Raw genomic sequence first — 27,951 nt, forward strand, 5'->3', positions numbered from 1 at the left:
ACAGTGGTATGACGCATCGTGGGCTTACTTGGCTTGGCTCCTTAGAGGTCGCCTGTTGGTTTTTTAGTAACATCCTTCGTTCTGGGTTGTTCCCTGAGTGGCTCTCTTCATGGCTCACCTCAATAGTGCCTGTCTTCATAGGAGGAAAGACTTTGGTCTCGGTATGAGAACGAGGTTTGATCTTTCCCTCATCGGGGAGGTCCCGTGATTGTTATAAAGGTCGTATGGTCGGTCCCGAGGTTATGGTGTTGCACGAGGCTGGGGCATCATCCGAGTGTGCTGGTGTGTCACTGATGGCCATGTAGTCATGGGTCTCAACCAGGTTATTGGTATCTCTGTCCCTCCTCGCCTGTGCTTTTGGGGAGTTTACTTTGTTCTCGCCGTTCTGGACGTCCATTTTGTAACAGTATTTCGCCTCGCCAGAGTCCCCAACGATTCCTGCCACTCCATATGGCGTAGGGAATCTTAACCTTTGTTGGAAAGTTGAGGCTACTCCTTTGATCCCATGGACCCAGGATCGCCCGACAATGGTTGTATATGGTGATAGTACATCTACCACACAGAAAGTGGTTAGGGTGAGGATTTTTCCCACCCGGATTTCTAACGTTACCTCGCCCCTTGGGCGGGTTGATGACCCGTTGAAGCCAAAAATGTTATAAGTGAAGGGTATGATACACTCGTCCCTAAGACCCATTTGTTTGAATGTTTCATAGAACAAAATCTCAACTGAACTACCTCTATTAATTAAGATTTTGGGCATTGCCCATGGTAGCACTTTAGGTTTTCCTTCCTCGCCTTCGTGCTCAGGGAGTGCAATGGCCATCGTGACCACCAGTGGATCGTTATGGTTTCGTCCTCCATCAAGGGACTCCGAGGCTGAAAATATAATGGGTAATTTCATCCATCCCTCAATCGGGGTTTCTCTGGAAACACTGAAAACTTCATCGCCCTGGAAGTTTCGTTTGTGAATTCGTCTGTAATGTTTCCTTCTTGTATAGGTGTGGTGATCGCCGAGTGTGATATAGTATTACACCCTAAGTACTGTGCCTCGCGTGGATCTCCACACGATGTATGGGTTCCCCAGCGGTAGGTGGAGTCATTGGTTGCGCGATGTATTCTTTGAGCTTCACCTCATTGATCATTTCTTCCATCATTTTCTTCAAGTCTCTGCACGACTCTGTCGTGTGGCTGTGGAATTGATGGAACTCGCAGAAGTCAGTTCTATTTTTAGTTCGCTCTGGCTGCTGACCTCTGTTCCATGGGTAAGTGATTTTATGTTGTCCGTCAATATTTTTGAGGATCTCAGATATGGGGATGTTTAGCTTCGTGTAGACTGGGTCTACGAACTTTCCCGTCTTTTGTTGGGCCTGGTCTCGCCCTTTCCATCCTCCAGTCCGATGCTTGTCGAACTGGGTTGATCCGTTGTTGGATCGACCCGCTCCTTGGGATGGTACCTGTAGGTTCTGTGGCTCTACCACATTCGCTCCTCTACTAGTTCTTTTTGCCAACTTGTCATAAGTTCCGTCTTGGAGTTCCTCCAAGGCCATGTAATCTTCTTGGTTTTCTCATAGTTTGCCCAAGTTCTTTGGCATAGTTTCATACATGCGGAAAAAGAGAGGGTCTGTCTTTCTGAGACTATTTTTAAAGCCCAAGATCGCATAGTCCTCAGGGACCTTTCCGATCTCAGCACATAACTTCCTCCACCGTGTCACCAGGGAGCGGAGTGACTCGTTTGGCCCTCAGGACATTTGGAACAGTCCGTCGACCTCTGGTCGGACCCTGCTATTGTGAATGTACGTTTCTAAAAATAGCTCGGATAGGTGCTCGAACGATTTAACTGAGCCCTTGGGAAGGTTGTTGAACTACATTAGGGCTTCATCCCTCAGACTGGCAGGGAAAAATTTACACAATACCATGTCATAATGGTCTCATTAGGTTAGCGTCATACGATAAGCTCTAAGATGCTCAATTGCATCTTCTGTTCCGATGAACGGTCATGTGAACATCGGTAGAGAACATTTCTTTGGAAATGGTAATCTTAACAGATTCTCAGAGAAGGGGGATTGTACCGCTTCTTGCATGGCTACCGCCAGCTTCTTGCTCTCCTGCTTTCCTGTAGCTTCTCTGTACATTGCTTCAAGCCGGTTGAGTCGGGCCTGAAGTTGGTCATCGTTTCGCCTTGTTTCGTCCTTCTTTTTTCTTCCCAGAGCTCTCTCGGGTGAGAAAGATGGTTCATGATAGCGATGCCTTTATCGCCCTGAGTTATCGCCTGATTGTTCGGCATACGATACAATCTTAGAATGAGTTGACCTTGAGGTCTCCCCTCGCTTGGGGTTTGGGGCTGCGAGGTTCTCGGCCTCACAGTTGGTTTTAACTTCTTGGATCTGGTTTTTGTATCGCCGATGTTTGGGATCAATATCTGATGATCCCTCGGATGAGCTATTCTCGTGGTCGAGTGTACCTCTGCTTCCCTTGGGGAAGCGATCCGCTGTTTCCTCATTGGAGGTGTCAGGGATGTTAATTCGTTCGTCATCTTGTAAATATTCAAAGGCCTCCTTTGGGATCTCCTCGACAGTAGCGAGTGGCACCTTCTTTTTTGCTTTTCGCTTAAGCTTGCGGTTTCTCCGCTCAAGCCTTCTGTTTCGCCTTTTTAGTTTCTACATTCTCTCACCCCTGAGCTTCTTGGGATTTCAGGATGGCTGCGATGGCAGCGTTGACATCACCGAGGTCTGAAGGGTTGCCTTCTTGGCCTCATTGTTCGTCGTTTGCCTTGGCAAACGGTTCAACCCTCCTGGTTGAGTCATATGGACGTCATCATGCATCTCGAAGGGGTTTCCCTCGCCTTCGGAGATAGAATTGTCAGTTAGTCCTTCCCGATACTGGTCATCGGGTTGTCCCTCTCCTGGGACCTCGCCATTAATCAGAGCCTCGCCTGGCTCCATATCGTCGAGTCCTTCTGATTGGGCTCTACCGTTTTCACCTTGGCTCCTGCGAGTAGATCGTCATGTCAGCATTACCTTCCCTGCAATATATGCAATAACACGTGCAATTACTAAGTCATAGTTCAGACTAGACAGTTTAGTACAGGAAGACTTTGCAGTAAATTTTGGATACATGTGAAAACGTCAAAACATTCCCTCTTTGCACGAGATGTTAATGATGAAGAAAAGGTGTTTTATCAGTTCTCTCTTTTCGAGAGAAATACCTCTTTCAACACGTTATACCTCTTCAGGGAGAAAATCAAATTATGACGATTGAGCATATTTTCCCATTCTAGGAACTATTTCTCATCATCTTTTAGATTTTGATTTTGAACTAACTTTGAGTTTGATGAATGATTATGTACTCGTTAATCCTTCCCCTTGACTTAGATTTAGGTTCTTAAGAAGGAGATCTTGGACTTTGTTGAGTTTGATGGAAAACATCATGGAAAATCTGTCTTTTCAACTCTCATAAGGTAATATCTCCCTTATGTAGCTTACTGACTAGTATCTCTTCCCAGCTCTCTCATGGAGGTTATCGTTTGAGCACCGAAGTGTTTGAGACTTCATTTTTACTCCGATCTACAACTCTCCTAAGCTCCCTGAGGAAGGCATAAAAATCATTGAAATAACAAGAAATCTTAAAGAAAATCGGTGAAAAACGCAGATCTGTTAATCTTGAGGTTCTTCAGGACTTCTCAGATCGTGAAGATCATGTTTGAGTCCGAGCTCTACTCATTCATATCAACAGAAATCTACTTTGTAGTGTGAAAAAACACTCCTCTCATGGAGATTATGAAAACAATATAGAGATGTTATTAGGGAGGTAAATTAGATCTTCATACCTCCCTGTTTCTAGCGCCAAAATGTAGTTGCATATTTTCTGATGACTACATCCAAGTGAAATAAAAGACTAAGAACTACTAAAACATACAAGATTCAATTATGAACAAGATGTAAAGAGCATGAAATGTAAAGATTGACACAAGCATATATCGTGGTTCGGCCATGAAGACCTACATCCACGGGAAAGAAGATGTTTTCTTATTGATTATAAGGTCTTACCCTTGAAAGAGTTACAAATCTCTTCTAGATTTCTCACTTTCTCTCTATCTAGACCTCTCTCAGGAATTCTCGGTAGAAATACCATCTAAGGTTACATAAGCTGTTCATCTCCTACTACATGGACTGGTATTTATAGGCGGAATAAACTCGTGGTGGCCTGATCATCCGAGTTTGGTGAGATGTCTTCCATCGTCCTAGCTGCTGCTATTGTGTGTAGAACCTCGTGCTCTATCACCTCTGGGTAGTAGTATAGATCGTCTGATTCTTCCGTCACGATGCAGGTCTTACCATGTCTTGTTCTTATCCTTCATTAAATGCGGTATTGCTTTTTAGACTTGACCGTCTGAGCATATTAGACCTTTCCTTACACACGTTGTTCATGCGACGCTTGTGCAGTTGCCTCGATTCAGACAAACCCTCCTTTTTAGAGGATGATTCCGATGTTCTCATCTCATCATATTATCATGTAATCATCCCTTGAGATGTTGACATGTGGTCGTCGGGTATTTTACCCACACAGATTTGGTTCATTAGTTTCCTAAAACTCTTTCCCTTGTACTTATCTCGATCTCTTGGGCAATTGAGTTTGGAACTCCAATAAGTGTTTACTCCAATTCTGCATTTGTTTCAGTAAGTTGATTCTTTCTGTTTTTTTTTTGTGTTTTGTCCAAAGAAATCCTTCTTTTCTTTTGAAAGTACGGTCGCTCTTGTTGTTTCAGTATTGATCTTCCCTGATCCATATTTTATGTATTACTGTGGGGCTCCGTAAAGTGTCTTATGTTGAGCATTGAACGAACAAGTTGATTATTTTCATGATTAGCTATGTTGTTGTTCCGTGAGGTACTTTATGTCGCGCATATTCAACTAAATTAATCATCTTGTTTGGCAATTTAGTTGTTGCTCCGTAAGTTTTCTTATGTCGAGCATGACCAATTAAATTGATTACTATTGTGATTAGTTTGGTTGTGTATTTCGATTAGATTAATTATGGGTTCTTTTGTGATTAATCTAATTGTATATTTTTGAGTCTCCATCAGTTCACTTACGTTTGAGCATTTTTCGATTAAATTAATCATGGGTTCTCTTGTGGTTAGTTTAAATGAATATTTTAGATTCAAATTCATACTTGTATGAGATTTGTTATGTCCAAAGAAATCCTTCTTTTCTTTCGAAATTAAGGTCGCTCTTGTTGTTCTTTCGGGAATGACATTTTATGGGGGAGAGTTTTTAATTGAACTTGTGCTTAATTTCCAAATCTTTATGGGGAGTGCGGCTGTGGACTATTATAGGGGTTATCTTGTATCTTTACAAACTCCTTGATGAATGCATTTAGCTTCGGCTTTATGATTGCATCTAAATAAGATGATATATTTTTGCTTTCTTTTGGTCAAGAAATGTCTCTTTCGGAAATTTAATTAGGATCTCGCTCTTGTACCTTTGCCAATTTTATTGACAAAAAGGGGGAGAATTAATATGTAGTTCACACTACAAATACATATGGTTTTCGGATCATTATGTAAGGGGGAGTGGTTTCCATGTGAGATGGAGTATTGATTAAGGGGGAGTGATAAATATCACCATAGTATTTTTGTTGAAGTTGTGATACAATTGAACTTTGACGTTGTGTAATGATACTATGACATTGTATACCAATGATTGAGAACTCTTGTTTTCTCGTTGTTATAGCTACGGATTTTCAACAACGATGATGCTAAACTTACAACCTTTGGGATCATTGGAGTACTTGGAAGTGACGAAGATTTCGAGTAATGTTGAATTAGGTGTATGGAATGGGAGCTACAAAAGTTAATTTATTTATTTTTTGTATTCCACATGTATTGATAGTTTTGTCACTAAAATTGACAAAGGGGGAGATTGTTAGAGCATTGCTCGGTCGAACTCGCATGCGTTGCTATCTCAAGCATGTTTGTCAATGTTAGTGATCAAAACTATAAGTCATCATTTCTAGTCTTCTATAGCTAAGGTCTCGGACTAGGATAGAAAGTGTAGTTGAGCTCAAGAACTCCATGACAATCATCATACAAGACGAAGGACTACTCTAGGAACCAGTGGATCTTCATCGACTAAAAGGTATGTGGAGACTTGAACTTATCTATCACTCAAAGGTCTATTTATCTCCTATCTTGAGACAAAAGTCGTTTTTCTATATAGACTTAGATTATACACATTTGTTATTTCGAGCCGAGTTTATCTCGCCTATCTATTTATCGAAATATGTGTTGGTAAGCTTTCGCTTTAACCAAGTTCATCTTTACCTAGTGACGAAAGGCATGACAAGTTTCAATCACTTTGGAAATTGCTTACTTTGACGAAAAATAGTTTGTAAATAATAACCATAGAATATCAACTTCCTCTTAGAATGTTTCAATGATTGAAATGAGAGTTTAGATTATATAACCATTGGAGGATATAAGCATTGTTGTAGAAACACATATATGTATAAGTCTTTATTCCTTGAACCGAAGTTTGCGAACTTTGTTGATCAAGAGAACCGGTATGGTGGCGTGAGACAAGTCCGCGAACTCAGTCCGCGAAGATCTCGTCCCGAGAAATTCTGCTGGAGTTTGTGAACTCCGTCCGGGAACTTAAGTCCGCGAACTTGAGTAGGTTATATCTAAAAACGATGTTTGTGAACTTATTCTTATATAAACTAAGGAATGCAAATTGCAAACCGTGGCTATATAGTTCACGAAACGATTCGAGTGAATCAAATCGTTTTTACTTCGATTGTGTCTTGTGTAGTTACATAAGATTTCCTTGCAATTGAACAACTCTCTAACTAGTTCATTTGAGTCACTTGAACTAGTTATGGTGAAGAAGAATATGGTTGATATGAAAGTGATCATATGGCTAACCTTTTGGTTGACTATTGTTGAACCAACAAATGTACAAGTTTGTGTACGGTTACACGAGCCTAGAAACGTGCATTTCATTTGTGTGTAACAAGCTAGTTTTCGATCTAGCGGTTGAAAGATATTAGCTTGAATCTAAATCAGGTTTTCGTCTAACGGTGAATATTGAATGCTTTGTTACCAAGCTAACATTGATTGCAAACCCTGATTTGAAAGACTATATAAGGGAGAACTCTAGCAACTGGGAAACCTAATCCCCACACCTTTTGTGTGATACTAGTTGTGCTAAGCTAGAGTCGATTCTGCTTTAACCTTTGGTTTCTTCTTCTAAACCAGGTTAACGACTTAAAGACTTCATTGGGATTGTGAAGCCAGACCGATACTACTTTCTCGTAGTTGTGTGATCTGATCTTGTTGTTTCTATCGTACGAGTACAATTATAATAATTGGCTTGAGATTGATATCTCCGATAGGCAAGATATAAAAGTAATCACAAACACTTCGTCTCATCGTTTGTGATTCCAAAATATCTTTTTCGCTGCGTCGATTAAGATTATTGTGAGGTGATTGATAATACTAGGATGTTGTTCGGGAATATAAGTCTGGTTTATAAATTGGTTCTTGTTCACCTTGATTTATCAAAAGACGGAACATAACTCGTAGGTATATTCGTGGGAGACGGATTTATCTATTACCGTAGACTTTTCTGTGTGATACAAATTTGTTTATTAAAGTCTTCGACTTTGAGTCGTAACAACTCTTAGTTGTGGGTGAGATCAGTTAAGGGAATCAAGTGCGTAGTATCCTGCTGGGATCAGAGACGTATGAGCATAACTGTACCTTGGATCAGTGTGAGATTGATTGGGGTTCAACTACAGTCCAGACCGAAGTTAATTTGGAGTAGGCTAGTGTCTAGCGGCTTAATACAGTGTGTGTTCAATCTGGACTAGGTCCCGGGGTTTTTCTGCATTTGCGGTTTTCTCGTTAACAAAATTCTGGTGTCTTTGTTATTTCTTTTCCGCATTATATTTTGTTATATAATTGAAATATCACAGGTTGTGCGTTGTTCAATCAATTAGAATATCCGACTTTTTGGTTGTTGATTTAAATTGATTGACACTTGGATATTGGTCTTTGGTAGCATCCAAGTTATCTCTCTAGTATTTGATAAAGATTCGCAGATTTCTATTTGCTTGAGTATATATCAAATCGAGAGATTGAAATATAAACTCTTTGATATACTTTTTTATCTAGATTGAGTCTGACTGTCTAGTTGATTCTATAGAAAGTATATTGGAGTTTGTCCATATAGATTGCTAAGCAAAATATTGGGTGTGGTTGTTGTACCCCGCTTTTTCAGGCTGGAAGGTTTAAAGCCGGAGGAGTTGGAAGAATTCCTACATTACTATGATTAGCAAAACGCTGGGCCAAGAAAGACCACTAAGATGACAATAAAGATTATTTGAGTCTCCCTGAGCAAAGGAAATAAGGAATAGCTATTGACTAAAACATCTTCAAAACCAATGAGACATATAAAGACTTAATACTTCACGTCACACAAAAAAGCAGTTCAAACCATGAACGATGCTAAATACGAAAAATCAGTGAAAAAAACAATCTTTTCATGATAAGCAGAGCAAACATAGGATATTCAGACAATGTTTGACTATAAAATTTTGGGATTCGCATATTCCTAGGTACGAGAATCGAAGGAGGAGAAAGAGATATGACTAAAATTAAAATCCAGCGGTTAAGAGATTTGAAAAGAAAATAATTCTCAAAGATTTAGAGAAGATCATGTAAAAACTCATGGTCCAAACAAAAGACAGGAGAACAAGGTTACATGACAAAAGTAGACTGCATTGAAAAACTCGGTCACATGTATTCAAATAAAATTGTAGTGAAACTCCTTAAAACACTCGAAAAGAAGATAGGGAAGATGGTTTCAAACGCACCATACAGCTCCTAGGCAAAACTACTTAAAAAATGTAAAATATTACAAGAGCAAGTCAATAGAATGGCATTACTAAAATGAGGCCAAAATTCAAAGAGATAGAGACACTATTATTACCAAGCCATCTAGTACTTTGATAAACCTACTAGATTGAGACTATCAAGGATGAGAGCAAGCAAAAAGAGATAACTACTCATATGTGAGGCTTTTAAGAAAAGATATAAGCATAGAGGCTAGAGGTGACTAGAATCTATAGGCAAAGATTTTGAAAAGACAAAGGAGATAATGAAGTAAGAGAGAAGCGATAATTTATTGAAGGAATAATTTAGATTGTTCATTAGATTAATAAAAACTTAAGATTTTTTAGAGGTCTTAAGCGAGAAGCCTAAAAGGGTAGCACCTAGAAAAATTGGACGAAATTATGGGACACTAAAATATGTAAGGGCTAGCCTAAACCTCATCTAACCTAAACCATACAGGTTAAACTGGCGCTCAAAAACACATTTTAAGAAGATAAGTAAGCTAAAGATCAGAAAACGAAGAGATTTCAAGAGAGGGAGGAGAAACCAAGAAGAAGAGAAATAAGAAGTCTAAGGGGTAGTAGGCATTAATGGTCTGTGCACAGGCGTGCTCTCCTTTATGTTTAGAGCATGCATCTCCATACGGTTATAAAAGCACCGTAATTCCATTAGATAGCTATTTCTATCCAAAAGAAAGTAGATTTTAAGAGCAAATCCTATGGGTAGTGTCGATCTTTCATTTGAAAGAGTGCAATATCAATTTGCTCTAATTAAAGGCTGTTATGGATAGTTTTTATCCCATTTTTACCCCCAACACGTTCATATGAACGAGTAGTTGGTAGTTTAACACTAGACGGGGGACTGTCTCCCGTTTGAGAAAATAAATCTACACGGGGACAGTCCCCCGGGTATCAAATTTTTTTGGGTTGGACGGGGACAGTCCCCCGTCCATATTGTTTTTCACTATCTCACGGGGGACTGTCCCCCATGAATGCTTAAATTATGTTTTTTAAATTTTAATTTTTCCCTCCCATTATTATTTTACTATTAAATTTTGGAATTCTTTTTATTAACGGGGACTGTTACCCGTTTGATTTCAAATTTCTTCTCACAGGAAAGCATCTCCGGTGTAGTGCTCTTTTTCTTTTTGCCCATAGTGGATTCACTCGTTCACATGAGCGAGGGGTCCTTCGTATGGACGAGTTAGTCTCCAAATGGAGACTACCTATAGGAAATGCTCTAAGAAACTTCAAAAAAAACTTGAGCCTAATGGGTTGCAATCACTTGGTTATTCCAGAGGATGCTTTGGTTTCCTTCACTAGGGTAGCAAGATGTAGAGAGGATCATCTACACCGAATTCAGTATTACTTCTGTTATTTTTGTGGAACCGACAAGTTTCTTCATCCTGAGCAAGCTAAGGGTCTCGCGTACTGCAACATGAAGCCGGAGGAGAAGAGCAGTTAGATTCCAAAACACGGGCAGAAATTCAGTATTGCCTTGAGAATGGCATACCAATAGATCCCTCCTTGCTGCATAGCGAGATGCCTCCAGGGATGGACTATGAATACGCAAGAAGGATGGAAGCACGATATCTCTGGAAGAAGGGGAAGGGTAACTATGAGGCAGCCGAAGAGGCCGAAGAGAGGGGGGAGATAGTTTTTTAAGAAAGAAATCAAGATGAAGAAACCAGCAGTAAGAATGCTTAGGTGTTATTAGTCTTTTTTATGCTTTTTAAGAACTTTTTACTTTCTTTTGTTTTCATGTTTAAGGTATTAGCTATTTTGAAAGTTTTAATGTAACTTGCTATTCTAGTTCTAAGGTATTAACTATGGTTGAATGTGGACTACTCTGTTCTAATAGTTAAAATTCTAAAAACCTGCATCCTCAGTCCTACTTTCGAAAGATTGTGTACCAACTGTAACAACATTCAGACGCCCTAAGTCCCTTAGAAAAGATTTAACCAAAAAGTGAATTAGAGACCTGAGCATACAAATGAGATAAAAAAAGTTTAAGATTTAGAACTAGGAGAGGGAGAACAAAAAGAGAGGGAATGAGATACCTATCAAGGAGAGGGAGAGAAGAAGAACAAGACAGGAGACGCTAACATTTCATTAGGGCCACTTAAACAAAGAAGTTATCTTAAATACTAGAGACGATAATGAAAATTGAAACCCTGCTAACCTGGAAAAGAGACCTGAACAGAAATAATTTAGACTCAAACATATTCAGAGACAAAAAGAGAGAAAGAAATTTACAAATACAAGCAAAAACTTGTAGTTTTGGCGCAGAATTTGATTCTATCCCGAAACCAGAAGGAGATTAAATTGGGGACTCACACACAGCACAAAGACAAACTCAAGCAGTGTACAAATCTAAATCTACTCTAAACGGAAGTTAATTTCCAAGCCCTCGATACAAACAAGAAACAAATGCAGAAGGATATGATGAAAGTCCTCTGACTCCTTTAACCCAAACAAATCAGATAAGAGAGCAAATCAATTTAAGAAAAAACCAGAGAAAAGAGAACTACTTTCCATGGAAAGGGATTTTGATTTGAAATAAAAAGAAAAAGGTTATGGATCTCCCCGAACTAAGAATGCTCCTTATGCCTTCCATTCCTTACCCCCTCAAACAATCAGGATTCACACAGGTTAAAAGATTTACTCCATTGATAGAATGTTTTCAGAGAAAAAATATGAAGTAAACTAGCCGTTATGATACGAGAAGAACTATGAAATAATAAAAACTCTCCTTCATTTCTCTCTTCCATTGAGTTTATTGAAACTCTAGTCCAAGGATTCTATTTTTTACTGTATTTTGCAAAAGCTCACAAAATATTTTATTAACCAAAAAGAAAAGATAAAACAGAAAATAGGGAGACATAAAGCCAATCCTCTAGATAAAAGAAATAAAAAACCACTCGCACATCCTATAAGTAGGCTAAACATCTCTGCCGCCTCCATTTCCACATCAATTCCTTTCCTTATTGTATAAAGGAGAACAAGTTTGCTGATATGTCCCTCTTATATGCAATTTCGCTTTTTTTGTCTAACGTGTTGTCGTTATAATTCTCGACCTTATCAATTTGATTCCACTAAAGAAAAAAAATAAATTACACTGGAGTAGCAGTCAAGCGAGCAACAAGTTGTGTCACTAAGCTTTTTTGAATTGTAAATCATATCCTCTTAACAACAACTTCTCTCGAATCGTGAGTCATGACATTACTGTGCATGACTTTTTGTACTCTTTTGAGGAGCCAACCGCCTCTGGAGCTAAGAATCCAAATGCATCAAAAGCGAAGGGGATAAAGACATGTCCATTATCAAGACACGCTTTCTCATGTTTCGTTATCTTACGTGAGGCAACTCTCAGTGTTGCTTGTCGTCACTTGGATTCCAGAAGAATGGGAGAAAATTAGAAGGAACGAGGCTTAGAATCGTTTTAAGAATAAGGCGCATCTTAAAAAGCCTTTCTTTCTCTTTGTTCAGAAAAGTTTTGCTTGAAAGGTTGCAACTTTTTGTGCAATGAGGAGAATGATGTTTGATTTGGTTTTCAACTAGGAAAGATATTCTTTGTTTCGGATACGACCCTTCGAGGAAAATATAATGTTCCCAACTTCCTTTTTTGTTTTTGATTGGAAGAGAGGAATTTGACAAGGAGAAAAAGAATGTACAAGAAATGTTCCCAACTTCCCGTTATATGCTTATGGACCCATCCAAGGACGTGCCTTTTTTCATGAGGAGCCGAAATATTTGCAAGGGATCAAAACCTCATCATGCAACAAGCATCATAGAGGAATCTTCTTATTTGAAAAACTGCCCATCTTCTGATGACTAGGCTTGGAGGTTTATTTTTTATTTGCCTTTTTCTTTTCTTTTTTATCATTAACTTTAAGCATTCAATTATGACTAATATTTTCTCTTCAGTTTAGGCAGTACCTTGCAATGGACAGAGAGACTGAATGGAGATGTTCAAATATTCACCATTTTCGATGGAGGCATTTTTGGTGAAAATACTGGATGGACACGTGTCTTTGTTATAAATGGATTCCATCTAATATTGTTTCCAAATATATAAAAGAAGCAGAAAATAGGTTAATTGTCCAAATATTTTTAAAACATGATTCTAATGGACGAGTAAAAATTAGTATGGGTGAAATGGACACCAAAAAAATAGCAAGAATGAAACTGGATTCATCCTGTTTTAAACTTAAAAAAGAGCGAGGATGAAACTGGATGCATCCTGATATAAATTAAAAATAAGAATGAGTAACTGAAAATGGGTAGGATGAAACTGTTTACATCTTGGCTATTTTTATATTCTCGTCCATTTGAACAGTATCAAATTTTACATGTCTTTTTCACCCAGAAATTATTGTTATTGGGTTAATTGACCAATTTTGTGTAAATAAAAGAAGTGTATTTTTGGTGAAAATATTGGTTATCTTAATTGATGGTATTTTATCCTTTATATTTTTGGTAATAGAATTTTTTAAAACAATTAATTGGAAAAACACATGTCAAGACATGATTTGTCCTCCATGCCCCCATCAAAAATTTAGCCCATGAAAACTACACATAGCACTCATATTTTACAAAATGACCAAACTTACTTCAGTAACTCGCCCATTTACAGATATATTGCCTTTGCTTTCAGAGTTTTACTTCAGCTTTGTTTTGTGGACAGTTACGCAAAGTGGGGTATTTAAATAATGTGGGCTTACAAATGCAAGGCAGTTTGGGGGACATTATTTGTACTCCTTATTGCATTAGATAACTTTTTCTTTAACAGTTTATGGAGAATGCGTTTTTCCTTTTCTAGAATAACATTGTACTCTTTCTTTACAATCCTTGGTACTCTTCATTTTCAACATGAGGCCAATCATTAGAATCTCAGCTGTTGTTAATCCTACTTAGAAGTCCTTGGTCATTTGTCCTTTTAGTTCTTCCCTAAATGTTTGGAGCAGGGCCGTACTCAGAGCCGTAACGAACTTTTTTGAGGCCCTAGGTAAATGTCGAAAATGAGGGCCCTAAAATAGTTCCCTGATCGTTTAAAATAAAAAGACAACAAACGGTAAAATTTGTAAATGAAACGACTCCACAAAGTAGCTAATTTACTAAAAATTGATCATCATGGCCTTTTCAATGCAAATTCATCAATTATTACATCGTAATCAATGTTGTTCACTATATCTACCTCGATAGATAATATTGTTAGGTCATTCAATCTTTCTTGTGACGTTGTCGATTGAAGGTAAGGCTTCGTCAGCTCCAACTTTGAAAAACATCTCTTTGCAACTGTAACTGGAATAGTCAATAAAATCTCGTGTGAAATTTCTGCATTTGGGTAGCAAACTTCCATATTTTTCAAGAAATTCAATATTTTCATTTCCCTTACAGTTTCTTCTAGTAAATACCTTTTTAGAACTTTCATTTCGGCATACAAGTCACGCCCATTAATATCGGAACCCATGTCATGTTTTAGATAATATTGAAGTTTGATACAAGATATCTTGAATGTGCTATTATCAAGAAAGTATAATGTGTTCAGCCAGTGTAGTTTTTTACTTTTGTACAATAGAAAGTGGATACTGATTGGGGCCAAGGATAAAATGTTTTATTGGGCCAAAATAGCTAAAATTTAGGTAAACTGGCAAGAAACTTTAGGATTTTGTAGAAATTACTATACACCATAGTAGTTTCATTTGTTTTTCTTTGATGCGCGATTTTTTTTCTGATGGATGAAATATAGAAGAATTAGTATTTATACGATCCAAAAAAAAAATGGGGTCCTGTGCGGGTGCCTATGTAGCCTAATTCGTATATATACGGGTGAGAGCGGCACTTTATCATCTCAATACTAGAAATACTCCTTTACTAACTATTGGATCTTCTTATGGAGAATAATCGGGATATTTCATGTCTACGTATAATTATTGTTTTATATTTTAGTTTTCTACTATGTAAATCGCCATAAAATAAGAGATTATTGTAATTATAATTTTTTTTCCACAGGTTTTATATCTATGCAATTTCACGTGGAGTTACGATTTTCGGTAACAAGGCGAGTAATTTTTATTCTCATTTGGTTTTGCTTTTATTTTTTCTAAGTTTCGTTCATGATAAAATAGAGATTACACCGGACTTCATGAACATCAAGATTAAAGTTCTAAATAAAATTAAAAGGTATTAACAATGAGTAATTCGTTAAAAGAAGAAGTAACAAAATACTAACAAGTGTACTAAGCAATCTTAGATTGAAAGAACGGTTGTATTTTGATTGAGTTTTTTCTTGGGCCAATTACAGAATGGTCATATTTTTAGTAATTCGGTCACAAAATGATCAGACTTTTGTAATTCATTTACAAAATGGTCTTTTTCCATGCGATTTAACACTTTTGAATAATACAGTGTTATCTTTTCCAAATATACCCTCCCTCAAAATACCCTTCCTAGTTAACTAATTGGTTGAAATGGTGGTGATGAAGCGGTGGTGGTGGTGGTGGAAGCTTAAGAATACCTGTTAAACCCCGAAGGGGAAGCGGTGAACCCTTTCGGTGAATGTAGTGTAACAATCCTGAATGCGGTGTAACGAACCTGAATGTGGTTTTACGATCCTGAATGCGGTGTAACGATATGTATGCGGCACCACCACCACCTACAAATAGCACCACCGTCAAAAAAAATTATAATTGTGTGTGGAAGGATAATATGAAGGACATATAGGTAATTTCATTAACATATTTAACTGTGAGTCACCACTTAACTCCCTTTTTAACGGAAGTATGATCATTTTGTTAATAGTTTGTAACAGTAGGATGCTTTTGTGAATCGGTTCTTAATACTAGGATTGTTTTGTACATTTTCCTTTTTTCTTCTAGGAAAATAGTTTTTCTTGTAAAAAGAATATAATATGCCCAAAAGTCTTAAATCTTGTCACCACAATTAAACCTTCACTCAAAATCTTTATTAAAATCACAAAGAAACTCCATGAGAGCATATATAGAGTCTCCATAAAGGAAAAAACACAAACAAAGACGCAAAACATCATGAAAGTCTCCTAAAAAAGATGGAGATTGAAGCAAAAGCTTAAACTAACCTAACCTACACTACTAGTTAACTAAGGAAAATAAAAAGGAATTTGCTCGGATTTGGCCCTAAAATAGAACGCGCGATAGTTTGGATACTTATATTAATTGGGGGATATAAATTACTTTCCCCAATCAATAGTGTTTGCTAAGGGGTGTTTTGCGGGGCAAAATACTAAAATACCCTTCCCTCAAAATAAAAATCTAAAAAATTAAAATCATAAAACAAAATCATATCCCCCATTTCCATCTTCATTTCCGGCATTCTCGTTAGGGTTATGGCTTTGAAACCTAAATATTCCCCACTTTGAAAACAATTTTTTTTTATTTTTATATTCGGAAGTGATGAAGACCATGCCGGAAGTGATGAACACTATGTCGGTAGTGATGAAGACCATGTCAGAACCAAAATTTTTTTACATCGCCGGAAGTGATGAAGACCATGCCGGAATTGATGAAGACCATGTCGGAAAATGGTGCTGCCATGCTTACTAACTAACATTCAATACTGTAACTAAATGCTGGCATGCTCGATAGAAACCTATCAATGCCGATAACCAAGTGAAAAGAAATTCAATTTTCTGGATACTTTACATCATGTGCCGGCAAAGAAATTTAAGAAACATACTATGCCGTTAGAAGTACCGGCATGCTCGAGAATTAACTGACTGTGTCGGCAGTGGACTGATTAAAACCAGAAAAAATTTCAAAACGGAATAGGTTTTGAATTTCAAAATCAGAAAAAAAATCTACGAGACGCTGTCCCCGGACCCCACCGAATAGCGGCAAACATTTATGAAAATTTCCAACAAATGCCGGCATGGATGGATGATCGACAACAATGTCGGCACACTGTGTTGGTTGAATATTCCCAGATACGTGAAAATATGGTGCGCCGACGTTGATATAACTATGAATACCGGCAGGATGTTTTGCAGGTGCAGCCATAGTGAATCCAAAGTTACATGTGGAGAAGATTCAACATAAAAGATATATTTATTACCAACGTGAAGACTCAGAGACATCTTTTTGGTCATTATGGTCACTCATCTCAACCAAATTTTTTTGAACCCAATATTCATACTTTTAATCTCTCCAAAATTATAAAGATTTCTATAAATCATTTTCAAACTAATCAATTAACATAACTAATTATTATTAACCACTAAACCTGAGTAATGAGCGATAAATTAGGAATTAATGAAAATACATGGATATGGGATGACCTTGATTTATTATTTAAATCCAGTTTTTGTCTTTTTCCTATATCCCAAATTAATATAAGTATCCCCACTTGCGCGCTCGTAAAATAGACCGACCTTAATTTATCATCTTGGATCCTCGATGGAATTAAGCCGAGCAGCCTGCAGGGTAATCAATAAAGGCTTTGAAAATATTTTATTTTTTTACGTCTTTCTGCGAAAACTCATAGAGAGATCTTATTAATGAAAAAGAAAAGATAAAACAGAGAAGAGGCGGACATAAAGCCGAGTCTCCGGATAAAAAAGAAAAAGGAAAAAAGAAAAATCAAAGGAAAAACCACTTATGGAACCTTAGAATTCGCCCCCCATTTAGCTAACAAATCAACAAAAGTATTCCCTTCTCTACATCCATGGGAGAACCTAAATCGAACTTTTTAAAGAGAGCTCTCCGTTCCTCTGCATTTCATTCACGAGAGGAAGTGGAACTATGATGACGGATAAAAACAGCATGAAATAAAGATGTGTAAGAAGAATTTGACAAAATGGTCGTATTTGAAACTTCTTAGTGAATGGAGTCATGGCTAAAAATGACGATTTTATGAAGTTCTTGTCTGATCAATGAAATATCATTATTTATAGTTCTAGTATCAGCATAATGCTGCATTAAAGCACTTACAAGTCCCAACTATATTATTTGAATTCAATGAGGATTTTTCAAATAAGAATAGACTGAGCTCGACTTAAGAATCCTGCTTTCATGTGAGCAGCCCCGACAAATACTTTGAATTCCCAAAAATATCATTGGGTATTAACTTTCCTGTAGCATAGTCATACAAGTAAAGACTATGTTTGTCTGCATCTGACTTGCGATCTGGATCTGAATCAACCCCTGATTCGCGAGTCAGACCGTTTGTTTTTAATTTTGAGTCACATCTGATTCGACCTCAGAGCTTACCCCTGATTCGAACCCGTTTAAGTCAGATAACGAAACACCCCTGACCCATGGGACCATATTTTTTGAGTTAAATCTGACTCAAAACAAACATATTGAGTCGAATCTGACTCAAATCTCGTGATTTCAGTCAGAGTAAAGAAACATGGCGTAGTGTGAATAGTCAAAGAGGATTACAGCTTTCAAAATCAATCCATGAAATTTAAAATTTCTAACCTGCAACTTGAATTGACTAGGCTGCAGCGTAATCGCTTTCATAGGCCAGACCAGAGTAACCATTTTTTCTTTGTAGTAATGATATCGCTCAAATATGCCTTTCAGCAATTGAAGAAACAAAACACCATTGACTAGTTCATAGCCTCCGCAGGCTAAACAAACAGCATCAAATTTCATACATTCACAAAGCCCTGAAACTTTTTCTTCATTTTAATGCAGAACCAAGATAGAATTCAGATTCAGAAACTTTTACACCCATACCATACTCATTCACAAAAGACCAGTAATATCATTAGTGAGGTTATCTAGTTTACGTCTTCTAGTTTTATGTCATCTAGTTTTCGTAGCTAACTCTACGTCTTCTAGTTTACTTTGCCAAGCATTTGAGACTCAGCTAGCATATTTACATTCCCATACTCCGGGAACAAAAGTAAAATATTTCCATAATGATTTTCCACAAAAGTCAATACTCAGTATTGATAGCATGCACAGTTGTTGTTAGGTCAGCTTCATAACAGCCTTGAGTTGAGATGCGCATACCGATCACCTATTGTTCCATTGAAGTAGCCTCCCCTGGCCCAATAAGTTGTTCCATTGAGGCAGCCTCCCCTGGCCCTAAAAATTGTTCCATTGAAGCAGCCTCCCCTGGCCCTGCAAGTTGTTCCATTAAAGTAACCTCCCCTGGCCCTACAACATGTTCCATCGAAGTAGCGTCACCTGGCCCTGCAAGTTCCTGTAAAGATGCATAAAATTAGCCTTACTAGCATTATCATATGAAATATCAGAGTGGATTGGCAATCTGCTTCATGTACTAACCATTGGCGCCAATCCTGCGATGATATCAGTTGGATGGGTCTTAACAAATGACTCCTGCGAGAAAAGTAACTGCAAACAAAACAAATTTTATAATATCCCCGTCAGAGACAAAATATTGATATAATTTAGACACTATCAATTGTTATCTGTTTTCCCCCATCTCAACCGAAAGGAAAACAAATTTAACCTTTCCAAATCAAACTTTATCCTAGTTAATTGAAATACCTAGGCCATGTTAGGAGGAAACCCCTACATATCGCTATCATCACGTGTACCATAAATTTACAAATACCACTCTAAACTAAAGTGCAACCAGTATAAAGGAAGAATTGATCGAAATCTCAAACAGCAAAAAACTATGAAGAGACTTCTTTATTTCTTATGTACTTGTACACATCCAAAATTCATTTTATGTATAAGAATGGGATAACTCGAACAACAAAAAGAAGAAAAAAAAGAAGTATGTAAAATCGTAAACAACAAGTTTTTTGCACACCTTCATGTAGTTTATGGTATAAGTCATATTTTCTGGAACCCTCCAGCTCTTAAAATGTCCAAGAGCAACCTCAAGGTGGTAAAGCGTAGGAGCCAAACCCAAATCAATGGCAGAAAAATTCTCCCCGCCGACATAAGGTCCCTGGAAACAAACATTGATTATCGAGAAAACTATCATAACAGATACAACTAAATACGAACATAACAAGCATAGAAAGACACAAGGGAAGGGAAGAGAAACACATACATGAGCTTTCAGGTGCTCGTTCAATGAAGACAATTCAGAGACCAATGCCTGCTCTGAACCGTCTGCAGCATCCTTACTTTTCAAAAAGGTATCAAAACATTCGTATATCCTCGATTCACTGCAGTTTAATCACAAAAGATTGAACAATTTATATTACTCACGATTTTGAAACATAAATTCGTCATCAAGACAGATACGAACAAATCACACTAGCTAAGTTAAAATACCAGAGAAAGAGGAGACATTACATTGAGGAAAATTCAGAAGGGGTAACAATAGATGAGTCTGGGTATTTTTCATCAAGAACGTTTTGACTGGAAGGACCTGTGAAACAAAAACCAAACAAAACCTAACCATGAAAAATCTCAATAAAGAAAGAAAAGAGAAGTATAGAAAAAGGTTCTGGATGAGGAACTTACAATTACCAAGGGAATCAGAAGCACTAACAGCTGCTTTCACACAGACTTCCAACTCCATGGTTGTGCTAGTGAGGTTCTAGAGAGAGAATACAGAGGATGAGTATTCTTATGGATCGCATATTGAAGTAATAGAGCTTTAGTTTATATAGCTGAGAGGCTTTGAGAAGAAAAAGTGGTATCCTTCCTGGTCTAAGAAAATCACATAGATTGAAAGAACTTCTAAAGCTTATAGTGCCAAAGAGAAACTAAAGTTCACAAAGACATGCAAGTGTCAGAGACATGTAAGTGGTCCTGCCTAATAATAACTACATCACAACAGTTGAACAAGCAATGACATATAAATCAACTAGCTATGTTGGTAAAACAATTTCAAAATGTATCGTGTGCATCAGCTTTTTTACCTCCTCTTCTTCCTTCTTGAAAATGACTGCTTCAGAATCTGATTTTGACACCTTGCACTGCACAACAGTTGAACATGCAATGAGATATATAAATCAACCACTAAGACAGTCAACATCCTTGCTAGGTATAACAAATTTCAGAATGTGTCGTGTGTATCAGCTGTTGTACCTCCTCTTCTTCCTTCTTGAAAACGACTGCTTCAGAATCTGATATTGACACCTTGCCCTGCACAACAGTTGAACATGCAATGAGATATATAAATCAGCTAGCTAAGACAGTCAACATGCCTGCTAGGTATAACAACTTTCAGAATGTATCGTGTTTATCAGCTGTTATACCTCCTCTTCTTCCTTCTTGAAAATGGCTGCTTCAGATTCGGATTTTGCCACCTTGCGCTGCACAGCTAATTCTTTAAGTAGTTTGACATCCTCACTAAACTTGGACAACCTTTCATCTATTAAATGCACCTTTGTGAGACTTATTTCAAACTTTTCAGTCCAATCACGATCAAATTCCTCCAACTGACTCGTAATAATCCAACGCTTCATTTTATCTTCTTCTGCACGCTCCAATTGCATCTTTTCAAACGCCATTACACTAACAACTAGCCCACCAGATCCAGGAACATCCATGTAAAGTGGTTCTTCAGGCTCTGGGTGTCGTTGTCTATATTCAGAGAAAGCTTTTCGTGTATCTTTAAGAGCTTTTCTATAACCTTCTAATAGATCGCACATAAGACGCAGGTCATGGTCAAACTTATAAATCGCCGCATCTCTTTTATGCACCTCTTCCTTCAGGCTCTCAATCAACCTATCCCGACACTGCACCTCACCCATCAAGGCTTGCTGATTCCTTTCAGCCTCCATGACTTGTGCTTCTTTCTCAACATACATTGCTCTGACATTAAATTGTGCACTGTTCATTTGGTCGAAGTACACGTCGATACCTGATGCTCTATTGTCCCATTGGCCATCGTTCCTCATCCTCTTATTTTGATCAGTAGAGCGGTGATACTGCATCTCATCTTCACAGCTAAGCTCTCTTTTGCAAGGATACATAGATGAACCTCTTATATTCATCTGACTCATGCCATTGTTGGACCCAGAATGAAAAAAATCTTCAATGGGGTTGTTCTCATGAGGCTGCATTAATGGGTTAGAAGGCATACCAGTTGGTTCCAATCCTAGTAAATGGTCTGATGGCATCCTCGTCAGCTTTCTAAATTTTACTGCTGTATCTGTTTCTTCCTCTTCCTCTTCCTCATCCTCATCTACTTCATCATCATCATCATCTACATCATTCACTTCACAAGGCTCCTCGAACTTTTCAAGTTTATTCGAATTGCAGGGTCCCAAAGAAAGGCCAATCATCTTTTTCTTCCCATCTAAAGGCCATTCCGAAGGATGAGCAGGTGCTTTACCTTTTTCTTCTTCGATATCCATGACATCTTCTTCATCCCTCACATGCTGCGGCTTACTCTCATGTCCTTCCTTCCCAAGAGTTAATTGAGTATCTTTTTCATTCTCCAAATCATTCACCTGAACTTCTTCCACACTTTTCATTTTAATATCCACACTCACTTCTCTTTCCACCTTCGTCTCAACCCTTTTTTCTTCTTTAAACAGATCACCACGCTGAGCCTTCATTAAAAATTGCAAATGCGAAGCATAATAACAAGTTCTTAACTTTGCTCCCTTTGCCAGTTCCTTCTCTACCATAAACCAAATCATCGCTGCCCAATCAACCTTCTGTGGTTTCCCTTCTTTAATAAGTTTGGTCCAAGCAATAACCTCATCCGCCACTGCCCACATATCCTCGTGAAGCAAAATCCAATTCGACACAAACTCTTCCAAAAACGATATCGACTCTGCAGACAACACCCCAACATCAATATCATCCAACTGAGTAACCTTCTTCACAGGAAGCTTCACAGCCCTTGCTAAATCAGCTCGATTCACCATAATCTTATAACTGTTGACAGTACTACTCCTCGCAGCACGATCATAATTCACAATAAGCGACGCCAACAGTTCCAAATTCACCTCTTTATCAAACTGAACATGAACAAAATCCCACAACTGAAGTTTCCTAAGAATCTCCTCATACTTATCAAAATCAAGTCTCTTAGCAGGAACAAACGGAATTATACTCAAATTATCCCTAAGCTCTTCAAACTTTTTGATTAACATGGCTTGTTGTTTCTTGTTTAACGCTTTCTTTCTATGAGTAGGACCTCTTTTGAATACAACAGGTAAAGGACTTTCTAGGTCAAATCCAACACTAGTACTACTAGTAGTACCAGTAGCAGCACGTACAGGAGGTACATAAGAACTATCTTGATCATCAGACATTTCTACAAATTGATTTGAATAAGGTGAAGGAGAAACAACCATACCTTCGTCTTCATCACGTTCTTGCTTTCCCCCTTCATCTAGGGTTTCAGAGTCTTGAACATTCTCAGATTGTTGTGATTCTAAAGTTGGATTTTCGCTCACGGAGTCATCTTCTTGAGTGGTTTTAGAACGAGGAGGAGATGGAGGTTCGTCAATGGCGTCCATCGCTGGTTGATTACACTGACGAGTAGGTCTTCTAGACTTCCGTTTGGTCATCTCTGCGAAGAAGATGAACCAAAACTTTTTCGAAATCTCAGGATCTGATCTGCAGACTGTGAGAGTAGAAACTTGAGAGAGATTTTTTTTTTTCTGGAAGAATTTTGTGAGAAACCCTAGAAGTCTGATTTGGGGATTTATTTTGTTTTTCGGAGACGACAACGTAAAAGAGTTCACTGGTGTGACCTTCTAATTCGACTTTGTGTTTTATTATTGTTGATTTTGCCATGTCATGTGACACGTAATCGGTGCTAGTTTAGAAGGTGGGATCGGATAAGGGAGATACGGGTGCACCGCACATGGGCTTGGATCCACTTTCCTAACTTTCTCATTAGAAATTTTTTGCAGGGATCCCGAGAGCTTCTCCTTGCAGGGATCCGGCGAGCGAGCTTCTCGGATGGAATGGTTGTGAGATAAACGCCTAAGTCTAGTTTTAGATATTCACCTTAAGGTACGGATCATGTGGTTTAATTTTGGGTTAATATTTTTAATGTGAATGAATGTTTTAGATATTCACCTTGGGTCGGGATGTTAAATATCAGCCCATCCTAGCCAGCTTTTACTTAATTAAATGATCAACATTGATATATACTACCTCCGTCCCTAATTAGATGACCTATGCCATAAATAAGTGGAGTAATAGATTAGTATTATTATAAGAAATATGTAAAAATTTGATAACCATATTATATTCATTACGTAGGTGTTTTAAAATGCTTTCCAATGATACAACGTTTACGGAAATCCGTTGTATAGTTTGACAGATAAATCATTTCTAAATTTACTAGTAAATTTTAACCAGGTCATCTAATAGGGATGGAGGAAGTATTAAATAACAATTTTTAACTCTAAAAAAATCCAATTAAATCTTAAATTATTCAAAATAAAATCTTATACTAATCAAAAGATGGGGTCAAGTACTATACCAGTGGAGATGGATTTTTTTTTTGCCCCTAATATTTTAAAGAAAAATAGAAAGAGGATGTCTTATTTGTGTTGCCACATATCTAGGAAACACACACATAACCAGGAGAAAGAGAGAAGAAGAAGACAAATTGCAATTGCAACGACGACATCAGGAATTGTTGCAACCATGATGACAGGTAGGTGGATCGCTCATTCTAGGTTCAAGATACTCGTACCCGCTGACTCAACATCTACGTGCGACATACCTGTGACAGAAGATTTAGCGGATCTTATTTGGATGGCCAGCTTGATTATTTGGGACGAAGCAACAATGGCAAACCGATATGCATTTGAAGATTTGGATCATACATTAAGAGATGTAACTAAAGTCGAGAAACCGTTTGGAGGTAAGATTTTGGTTTGGGGTGGTGATTTCCGTCAAGTGTTGCCTATAATTGACGTGGCACCCTAGCACAGGCAGTAAGTGCATGCTTAACCAATGCAAAATTCTGTAAGGATGTCAAGGTACGTAATTCATCTCAAAGAAAACATGTGTTTAAGGTTGGATCCTGACTTCTCAGAATTCTTGCTTCGCATTGGAGATGGAGTTGATCCCTATGTTACGGAAAACATGGTTAAACTTCCAGATGACATTGTGTTGGAATGAGACGGAGAGCAGGCTGTTAAAAGATTGTTTCACGAGGTTTTTCCAAGACTTGAAGAGAATGCATTTGACAAAGTTTATATGAGTCAGAGGGCCTTCATAGATCCAAAGAATGACGTTGTCGAAAAGCTCATTCAGAAAGTTATTGAAATCTTCCCAGGAGCTGAGGTAGTGTATCACTCCTTTGACACGGTAACAGATGAACCCAAGAATTTATGGACAGGAGATTTTCTTAACAGTATTGCTTCAGGTGGATTACCTCCTCACAAGCTTATACTGAAGATAGGTGCTCCAACTATTAGCTTGAGAAACCTTGATCCAAAGTGTGGCCTTTACAATGGAACAAGGTTACTGTGTCGAAGACTATCCACAAGCTTCATCGATGCAGAAATTGTTACAGGTAGTTGCTCAGGGATGAGAGTGTTGGTTCCGAGGATACCCATGGAGCCCCCAGAAGAGTCAAAACTTCCTTTTAAGCTTACACGAAAGCAGTTTCCAGTCCGTGCAAGTTTTGCTCTAACGATAAACAAGTCTCAAGGGCACACCATACCACATGTTTATGTTTACCTACAAGAACATGCGTTTAGTCATGGACAGTTGTATGTTGCTTTATCCAGGGGAGTTTCAAGGATCACAACAAAAGTATTAGTTAAGAATGGGCCTCTTCCAAATATTGCTGGAAAATGTACCAAAAATGTTTTTTTTCATGATGCCATGAAATTATGTGATAGTATTGGGTGATGTATTTCTGATTGATTTAATTCTAAATGGAAAAAAATATTATATTGTTGGTATGTTGATGAGAAACATTTTATTATAGCGTCATATTTTTCTGAAGATGGAGTAGCAAATGAATGTTTTGGATATTCACCTTGAGGATGTTAAATGTAAGCCCATCCTAGCCAACTTTTACTTAATTAAATCAACATTGATATATTAAATAACCATTTTTCGCTTTAAACAAATCTAATTAAATCTTATGTTTATTGAAAATAAAATCTTATACTAATCGAAAGAGGAGGTCAAATACAATACCATTGGAGATAGATTTTTTTTTGTCCCCAATATTTTAAAGAAAATAAAAAGATCATCTCTTAGTTGTGTTGCCACATATATAGGAAACACACACATAACCGGGAGAAAGAGAGATGAAGAAGACAAATTGCAATTGCAACGACGACATCAGGAATTGCCACAACCATGATTACAGGTAGGTGGACCGCTCATTCTAGGTTCAAGATACTCGTACCAGCTGACTTAACATCTACGTACGACATACCTGTGACAAAAGATTTAGCGGATCTTATTCGGAAGGCCAGCTTGATTATTTATGACGAAGCAACAATGGCAAACCAATATGGTTTTGAAGCTTTGGATCGGAAATTAAGTAAAGTCGAGAAACCGTTTGGAGGTAAGATTTTGGTTTTGGGTGGTGATTTCCGTCAAGTGTTTCCTTTAATTGACGTGGCACCCAAGCACAAGCAGTGAGTGCATGCTTAACCAATGTAAAATTCTGGAAGGATGTCAAGGTAATTCATCTCAAAGAAAACATGCGTTTAAGGTTGGATCCTGACTTCTCAGAATTCTTGCTTCGCATTGGAGATAGAGTTGAGCCCTATGTTATGGAAATCATGGTGAAACTTCCAGATGACATTATGTTGGAATGTGATGGAGAGCAGGTTGTTAAGAGATTGATTCACGAGGTTTTTGCAAGACTAGAAGAGAATGCATTTGACAAAGTTAATATGAATCGGAGGTCCTTGATAACTCCAAAGAATGACGTTGTCCAAAATCTCAATCAGAAAGTTATTGAAATCTTCCCAAGAGCCGAGGTAGTGTATCACTCCTTTGACACGGTAACAGATGACTCCAAGAATTTATGGACAAAATATTTTCTCAACAGTGTTGCTCCAGGTGGATTACCTCCTCACAAGCTTATACTAAAGATATGTGCTCCAATTATTCTCTTGAGAAACCTTGATCCAAAGTGTGGTCTTTGCAATGGCACAAGGTTACTGTGTCGAAGACTATCCACAAACTTCATCGATGCAGAAATTGTTACAGGTAGTTGCTCATGGATGAGAGTGTTGATTCCGAGGATACCCATGGAACCCCCAGAAGAGTCAAAACTTCCATTTAAGCTTACACGAAAGCAGTTTCCAGTTCGTGCAAGTTTTGTTCTAACGATAAACAAGTCTCAAGGGAAGACCATACCACATGTTGGTGTTTACCTACAAGTACATGTGTTTAGTCATGGACAGTTGTATGTTGCTTTATCCAGGGGAGTCTCAAGGATCACAATAAAAGTATTAGTTAAGAACGAGCCTCTTCCAGATATTGCTGGAACATGTACCAAAAATGTTATTTTTCAAGATGTCCTGAAATTATGTGATAGTGTTGGGTGATGTATTTCTGATTGATTTAATTCTAAATGAAAAAAAAAAAGTTTATTGTTGGTATGTTGCTGAGAAACATTTTATTATAGCGTCGTATTTTTCTGAACATGGAATAGCGAATGATGTTTTAGATATTCACCTTGAGGATGTTAAATGTCAGCCCATCCTGGCCAACTTTTGCTTAATTAAATCAACATTGATATATCAAATAACCATTTTTAGCTCTAAACAATTCTAATTAAATCTTAAATTTATTGAAAATAAAATCTTATACTAATCGAAAGAGGAGGTCAAATACTCTATCATTGGAGATGGATTTTTTTTTTATCCCCAATATTTAAAAAAATGAATTGAAAGAGGATGTCTTATTTGTGTTGCCACATATCTAGGAAACACATACATAACCAGGAGAAACAGAGAAGAAGAAGATAAATTGGATAGCTTGAAAGAAAATTTATTGACCGAAAATATCTGCTGGTATGGCTCAGACGTGTCTGAAAATGGATAACAAAGCTTTGACGGCTAAGTGGACATGGAGGAACCATATCAATGAGAAACAATCCCCGTGAAAAATGACGATACAAGAGAGAATGAATCGAGCAGAATAAGATTTATGGTTCAAAGAAGATGTTAAACCTTTGGGAGAA

At 37.7% G+C, this 27,951-nt stretch overlaps 4 protein-coding genes across 6 annotated transcripts; 2 read left to right on the top strand and 2 right to left on the bottom strand.

Annotated features, from left to right (window-relative positions):
• Window positions 1-211: 211 nt before the first annotated feature.
• On the bottom strand, window positions 212-1,547 carry LOC113311422. Its single transcript, XM_026560263.1, has 2 exons — window positions 1,043-1,547; window positions 212-876 (listed from the first exon to the last, which is right to left on the bottom strand). The coding sequence occupies exons 1-2, from the start codon at window positions 1,545-1,547 to the stop codon at window positions 212-214; spliced, it is 1,170 nt and encodes a 389-aa protein (XP_026416048.1).
• A 16,911-nt stretch (window positions 1,548-18,458) lies between these two features.
• LOC113307599 lies at window positions 18,459-23,504 on the bottom strand. Of its 3 annotated transcripts, XM_026556050.1 has the most exons (9): window positions 21,068-23,504; window positions 20,898-20,954; window positions 20,729-20,785; window positions 20,328-20,403; window positions 20,157-20,232; window positions 19,909-20,026; window positions 19,663-19,803; window positions 19,167-19,235; window positions 18,459-19,083 (listed from the first exon to the last, which is right to left on the bottom strand). In XM_026556050.1, the coding sequence occupies exons 1-9, from the start codon at window positions 23,336-23,338 to the stop codon at window positions 18,898-18,900; spliced, it is 3,051 nt and encodes a 1,016-aa protein (XP_026411835.1). In that variant the 5' UTR covers window positions 23,339-23,504; the 3' UTR covers window positions 18,459-18,897. The 3 variants fall into 3 exon arrangements, with proteins under 3 accessions (XP_026411835.1, XP_026411836.1, XP_026411837.1); XM_026556051.1 differs by lacking the exon at window positions 20,898-20,954; XM_026556052.1 differs by lacking the exons at window positions 20,729-20,785; window positions 20,898-20,954.
• A 1,485-nt stretch (window positions 23,505-24,989) lies between these two features.
• Window positions 24,990-25,649, top strand: LOC113311423 (ATP-dependent DNA helicase PIF1-like). Its single transcript, XM_026560264.1, has one exon. It carries the CDS (start codon window positions 24,990-24,992, stop codon window positions 25,647-25,649), a length of 660 nt encoding a protein of 219 aa, XP_026416049.1.
• Window positions 25,650-26,458: 809 nt separating this feature from the next.
• Window positions 26,459-27,313, top strand: LOC113311424 (ATP-dependent DNA helicase PIF1-like). Its single transcript, XM_026560265.1, has one exon. It carries the CDS (start codon window positions 26,459-26,461, stop codon window positions 27,311-27,313), a length of 855 nt encoding a protein of 284 aa, XP_026416050.1.
• Window positions 27,314-27,951: the final 638 nt, after the last annotated feature.

This window comes from Papaver somniferum, chromosome 9, assembly GCF_003573695.1.
Source record: "Papaver somniferum cultivar HN1 chromosome 9, ASM357369v1, whole genome shotgun sequence".
NCBI lineage: Eukaryota > Viridiplantae > Streptophyta > Magnoliopsida > Ranunculales > Papaveraceae > Papaver > Papaver somniferum.

Excerpts from the sequence above, each read along its gene's own strand:
- LOC113311423 (XM_026560264.1), top strand. The coding sequence starts at position 24,990 with ATGAGTCAGAGGGCCTTCATAGATCCAAAGAATGACGTTGTCGAAAAG.
- LOC113307599 (XM_026556050.1), bottom strand. The coding sequence starts at position 23,338 with ATGACCAAACGGAAGTCTAGAAGACCTACTCGTCAGTGTAATCAACCA. Across the intron at positions 20,233-20,327 it reads TTCTGATTCCCTTGGTAATT|GTCCTTCCAGTCAAAACGTT; the intron begins GTAAGTTCCTCA and ends TTTGTTTCACAG. Across the intron at positions 19,804-19,908 it reads ACGAGCACCTGAAAGCTCAT|GGACCTTATGTCGGCGGGGA; the intron begins GTATGTGTTTCT and ends GTTTGTTTCCAG.
- LOC113311422 (XM_026560263.1), bottom strand. The coding sequence starts at position 1,547 with ATGGCCTTGGAGGAACTCCAAGACGGAACTTATGACAAGTTGGCAAAA. Across the intron at positions 877-1,042 it reads GGAGATCCACGCGAGGCACA|CCTCGGAGTCCCTTGATGGA; the intron begins GTACTTAGGGTG and ends TTATATTTTCAG.
- LOC113311424 (XM_026560265.1), top strand. The coding sequence starts at position 26,459 with ATGCGTTTAAGGTTGGATCCTGACTTCTCAGAATTCTTGCTTCGCATT.